Genomic DNA, 5911 nt, shown 5'->3' with positions numbered 1-5911 from the left:
GGGCCTGGGGGGGGCGGGAGAGGCGGTGGAGGGCTCCGAGGGGCGGGAAGGCGAAGCGGCGGCCGCCCGGGAGCAGCTGGGGTCTCTTGACTGATAATCCGCGCCTGCTTCTGCGAGCTGAAGGCGCTGCCTGACCGTAAGACGAGGAGGCGCGTGTCGGAGAGTAGCGCAGGAGAACGAGAACTAGCTCGAATGACCGGTCGGTTCAGCAGTGAGGGGTGGGCTTGCTCCTCCTCCCTCCTCCCGCGTTCCCTTGAGTTGTTTTTTGTTTTTCCTGCAGAAGACGCCCGCCTCCGTGTTTGTTTTTCCTGCAGAAGACTCGCGAGGCCCGCCTCCTGCACCGAAGGTCAAGGGTCCGAACGTGCTGAGGAGCCAGGACGTGGCGGTCGATGCCCCTGCGTGGTAGTGTTCTGCGGATCAGAGATGGACGTGGGCAAACTCCCATGCGGCAGCTCAGAACGCGGCGCGAGTTGGGCACCGGCTGCCGCTGCTAGGGCTGGGGACGAGCGAGAGGAGGCGTTCGGTCCTGCCGACTCGGGGAGGCAGGAGGGAGCGCATCGGGGGGATGCAGGCTTACGTTGTACGATGTGTACGGGAACCAACTCTGGCGGGAAACGGTTTAACGGGCCAAACTGCAGCAGAGCTGGTTTCTGCAGCTGTGAATCAAACGACTGTTCAGCTGGAAGTTTCATGCGGCAAAGCAAAGTTAACAGGTAACTCTTGACAGCGTGTGGCACTATTGCTTGAATTGATGTGCTTAACTTCAGCAGAGAGCTAAAGTCAGAATCAAGGACCTGGCGTAGCTGTGATCCGGAGTTCTCCGCGGGGCTCGCTTACTTCAGTACACCAAGGAAGCTTGCCTGAATCACAGACCGTGATGTTTATAATGGTCTCGCATGTAGATTAGATTGCTGCTGCCTGGGTCCTCATAAGCTGTTTGCCTCATTCTTAGATTGGCTGATCCAGATATGTCATTGACCCTTTTGTGGCTTCTATATATACTTAATCTAAAGACTGCATTTAGCAGTAGTAAACCAGAAATTACTTAAATATTTTTCCCAAAAGTTCAGGAAATCAATGAGGTGCTAATTTCTTTTTTTTTTCCCTAATTAAAAAAAAAAAAGGGCAGTATAAGAGCTGTAATTTATGGAATGTTGAACTAGCACGTAAAGCTAACATGCAATACTTGAACTTATTTAGTGATTTAATATAGTAAGAGTATGATACTAATAAAAATGCCAAATGTACAGAAGTTATTTAAAAGAACAGTGTTTGTATCTCATCTGTAGGGTTAGAATGAATCTGTGTTTTGAGGATATTGACTGCTTATTTTTCAGTCAGTGAAATAAGCAAAAGTAAAAAGAGGGAGATTTTGCCTGTTAATAACCTTGCAGCTGTTGAGGCCAATGACTCTGTTAAAGGTACAATGAAGACTCCCCAATCACATGAGAAATAAAATCTTGGCATCAGGTGTATTTTGAGGACCTCATGTTTCCCTGAAGTGCTTATAATCAGACACAGGCTTCAAGGCTAGAAAGACTTCTGTATGTATGAATCAGCATCTATTCATGACTTTAATACCGGTGAGATTTAGAAAATCTAGAGCAAACATCAGCTTATTTTTAGTTGCTAAGCGTCTTAAAAAGCAGATTGGTTATGATGTGACTTTGCCATCCATGACATGTTGGAGTTGGAAAGAAGAAAGGTAAAGGAGAAAAGATTAAGTAGCAAAGAAGTGAGAAAGATATAAGAGGAAATGTAGTGAATGAGCATTAGGACATTTCCAGATGTTCTGTGACTCTGCAGCCAAGCCCATAGAATGTTAATTTAGTGAATAATTTTAATTAGTTGACAGAAAGGAAGCTCCTATAGCAGAAGTCTCCAGTAAAGCTTAACCTCTCTTCTACAGTGAGCAGCTGAATTGGAGCCAGTCTCACAGAGATCTGATGATGATGATCCAAGAAATGAAAAGGTGTTTACCTGAAGAGAAAAGGAGTTCCAGCAAGCCCAGTACCATCAGTGCTCTCAACTATGCCTTGCAGTGTGTCCAACAGATCCAGGGTATGTCTGGAAAAAATCTGGAAGTGTAGAAGCTGTACAGCAGCTTGGTTTGAATAGATGTGTCTAGCGACAAATAACATTAAAACAAATGAAAGCATTCCAGTTATCCTAAAAACAATTGACTTTCTGAAGCACTGTGGGGTTTTGTTTTTGTTTTTAAATATTCATGTTATCTTTTGTATTGAAATGCCCACCTACTGCTTCTCTTTTCTTCATCCTGTAGCTAATAGGTGCCTATTAATAACTTTCTGTGTATATTGAAAAAACAGCATTCCTGTCCCACTTTGAAAAATTATTGCATAGTCTGTGTTTTCCCACAGAACTAAGTAGCTAAAGTAGTTCTTTTGCCATCGTGTTCTGTGCTTTCTACTTCCTTATGCTCATTTTCTGTAACGTAAGTAGGTCACTCCAACAGTATAATCAGTATTCTTTTTTCCTTTGTCACTACACAGACCTTCCTCATCTCACCTTGGACTTCACCAAAAAGATGACAAAAGTACAAGGGCTGTAAGAAATACTTTCAAAATAGTCTCCTTACTGACTTCCTTGTGTTTGTTTTGCTTTTCCTGTTTTTTTTTTTTTTTTCAATTAGCAAACAATGACTTTTTCCAGGCTCTGAATGACCGAAGAGTGTTTCAGACAGATGTGATGACATACAGCATAGAAGAGTTGATGGCAGTTGCGTCTGAACACACTCCAAAAAACACTGTAAGGAATTCAGGCACACTCAAGGAGTTCATCACTTGCCATTTCACTATTTAGTCTCCTTACATCGTTTTGTGGAAATAGAATGTGTAAAATTGAAAAGCCTTTAAATTTTAGCCAGACAGGCCTTTGTGTGTTTAACGGTAGATCAAGACTACTTCTTGTCTGTGCTGACTCAGGGTACTTAACAGCAGTAAGTGAAGAAATACCTATTTTTCTTTTTTTTTTCTTTTTTCTTTTTTTTTTTTCTTTTTTTTGCCAGAGGCAACAACTAGCTCTTTGAGAATCTTATTTGAGAATTCATTTACAGCATAGTAATCTCTTGAGACAGACTTAGCAGAATGTTTTCAAAGCTGATCAAGTCCATAGTCGTGCGGGACTTCGGTTTCTATTTGTACTCCTGGATTTAATTTTTTTTTTCTTGATTTGCAGTATGTGTCACGCTTTCTGGCTCTGCTTCAAAGAAAAGAGTGTTTCTTGAGATTCAGTACTGTTAGATGCCGTATCAGAAATACTGCAAATGCTTTCTACTTGAAAAGTTCTCAGAATATTTTTTTATATGGAATTGTGGTGAATACTCTGAAATTTGGGGAGAAGCATGTGGTGTGATAACCAGTCATTCTGGACAATGGCAAGCATCACTGTAATCTGTTTCAGTTTTGATGTTGCCGTCTTATTAGCATTTGTAAATCGAGAGTAAGCTACTATAGCATTGGAGATGGTAGTTTATGCACAACTTTAATTGGACGCTAACTTAAGAACACGTTTTTGAACCTCTGTCTCAGGTTGTGGTATGTGGTGGTTTTGGGTTGGTTTGTTTGTTTTGGGGTTGTTTTTGTTTTGTTCTTTTATCCTTACAATATTGCTACCATGTTTTGGGGGAGGATTGCCTTGAACAATGTTTGTTTTCCAGGACACATTTGTGGCTGTGTTTTCCTTGCTTTCTGGACGCATAGTGCATATTTCTGAGCAGGCAGCATCCATTCTAAACTGTAAGAAGAAGGTCTTGAACTCCTCCCGGTTTGTAGAGCTGCTTGTCCCTCAGGATGTGAGTGTGTTCTACACACACACCGATCAGTCCCACCTGCCGCTTTGGAACATGGAAAGTCAAACAGGTGGGACTTGGCAATGCTCTTCAATGCTTTATGTATCTTTCTGTCTTTGCAGAATGAGGATAGAATTAATTTCATTCAATTCAGTTCATTTTAACTGCTTATGCTAGCAATATACGTAGGCCGCGCTTGTTCGCTTTCCACTTTGAAAACTTGAGTAGCTATGCATCTAGTCCTAGCTAGTCTCCTAGAGGCTTAACTCTTACTTGGGGTAAGTAAAAGGCAGATACTTCATTGTTTTGTGTACCATCTTACTCATTGCAAATACTGCTGCTTTTTAAAAAGAAACTAAAGGTCTAATTGTGGGTTTAAAGTTATTTAATCTACATTTTACGGTTGCTTAGGTGCTTTGTCTTTATGGTCTGCTTGCAGCCTGCTGTGAACATAGCTCACTGAACACAAGTTTTAAGCTGACTTGCTATTTAGTGCTGGATGTGCCTAAATGGTGACTTTTGAGTCCTGTGTTATTTGTGAGCAATTCGGGTGTAGCTTGCATGCCAAGGCCATGTCTTGTGCCCACGTAGCTGTGGGGCTGTTCCGGCATCAGAGCTGGGAAGTCCAAAGTCCTTGCTACCAAAGGATGTGAGACATGAGAGGCTGCTAATGCTAACATGCCAGGGATTCCACAACTTGGAAGCCAATCATGTGTTTACCCAGCAGAGCAGTGGCACCCCTATGGAGTTGTTATTTTCTTGCTGTGAACTGTTACTGAATTTTCCTCTCACCATAACTCTGTATATAGTTTTTGGCACATCGCTTGTAAAGCCAGGAATTTTCGCCTTTCCTTTTCATAGTGATGAACTGGGGAAAGGAGTTTTTTAGATCATGTGTTTTTTCTGCTGGATTTAGTTCCAGGTCAGCCATTTCTCCAAGAGTGAGTGGGCTGGAGAAGAGAATAACGTTTGAGGTGGGAGCAGACTGTTGGAACAGCTAATTCACTAGCTAATAAAGAGCAGGTTGTGAGACTTTGGTCTTGCTCAGAAAGTCTGGAGAATACAGAGTTTAAAATAGTTTTGATAGGTGTGACCTTTTTAAGGATATTAACTGATACTTTCAATGTGTGTTCTTCTTATTAGCTTCTCTGTATGAATATGCCCAGGTGAAATCCTTTTTCTGCAGGATCAGGCAAGTACATTATTATAGTTTTATGTTTGTGAAGGCTGGGCAAAGGGTACAGTACTGGGCAGAAAGAGTGTCCTGTTGTTACAACTGACCAGTGTGAGCTCGTGGAACTCCATTACAAAATTGGCTTATTGTGTTTAATATTGGCATCCAGCAGGACATTTTGGATATCTTTCCCATAGCGATGCTTAAACTCGCATGGGGATAGAAGGAAAACTGTGCATACATGTTTCTTTTGGACCTATCAGTTTCCTTCAGTACTGTTGTGCAGGAGAAGAATGATCTTGTGAGAAATTGCTGCTTCCCCTTTTACAGTTTGAGAATGGAGGCAAAGGGTGTTTTGCTTAAGATTGAGAGTTTGTGACAGAGGCAATAACAGAAACTCAGTCACCTGAGTCCCAGTATGAAACCTGAATCATGAGATACTACTTGCTGTCACTTGATGCAGTTTGTTGCTTTGTGCCTGGCTAATCTTAGTGTTAAAAGAAGAAAAAAAAAAATTGAGATTGGCCTGTAATCTTCAGTGCAGACTCGGGTGGTCTCTTGATTTCAGTAAGAATTGTTTCCTTCTGAGCAGATATAATACTTACTCCATCTTTCAGTCGATCATTGATTCATTCATCTGTTTCAAAAACCCGAGCTCTAAAATCATCTTTGTCTCTTGAATTGTTTAAGGGCACTTGGAATAAATATAGCAGGACAGATATCAATTCTAAGTTGGGGGAACTGTTTGTAGGATACATAAACATTTTGCAATAGTTTTTCTTCAGATTTTCATATGACATCTCTCCTTCCTTTACATAACAGATCCTTTTGATTATGTGGGCTTCATGAGTAAAAATATTTTTTCACAAGCACACACTAGGCTTAAGTATGAAAATGTTTTTTTGTGGGTTAAACTCACTATATCC

At 41.4% G+C, this 5911-nt stretch overlaps 1 protein-coding gene across 1 annotated transcript in view; it reads left to right on the top strand.

Moving 5' to 3' along the window:
• Positions 1-352: 352 nt before the first annotated feature.
• Positions 353-5911, top strand: part of PER3 (period circadian clock 3) — a 20607-nt gene continuing 15048 nt past the window's right edge. The window contains 5 exon segments of the mRNA XM_009274103.2: positions 353-713; positions 1910-2061; positions 2654-2769; positions 3680-3881; positions 4955-5003. Coding sequence (XP_009272378.2) covers positions 424-713; positions 1910-2061; positions 2654-2769; positions 3680-3881; positions 4955-5003 — 809 coding nt within the window. The 5' untranslated portion in view covers positions 353-423.

This window comes from Aptenodytes forsteri, unplaced genomic scaffold (assembly GCF_000699145.1).
Source record: "Aptenodytes forsteri isolate BGI_AS27 unplaced genomic scaffold, ASM69914v1 Scaffold16, whole genome shotgun sequence".
NCBI classification, from domain to species: Eukaryota; Metazoa; Chordata; class Aves; order Sphenisciformes; family Spheniscidae; genus Aptenodytes; species Aptenodytes forsteri.
The sequence above is the reverse complement of the archived record's forward strand: the minus strand, read 5'-3'. Positions and strand labels throughout refer to the sequence as shown.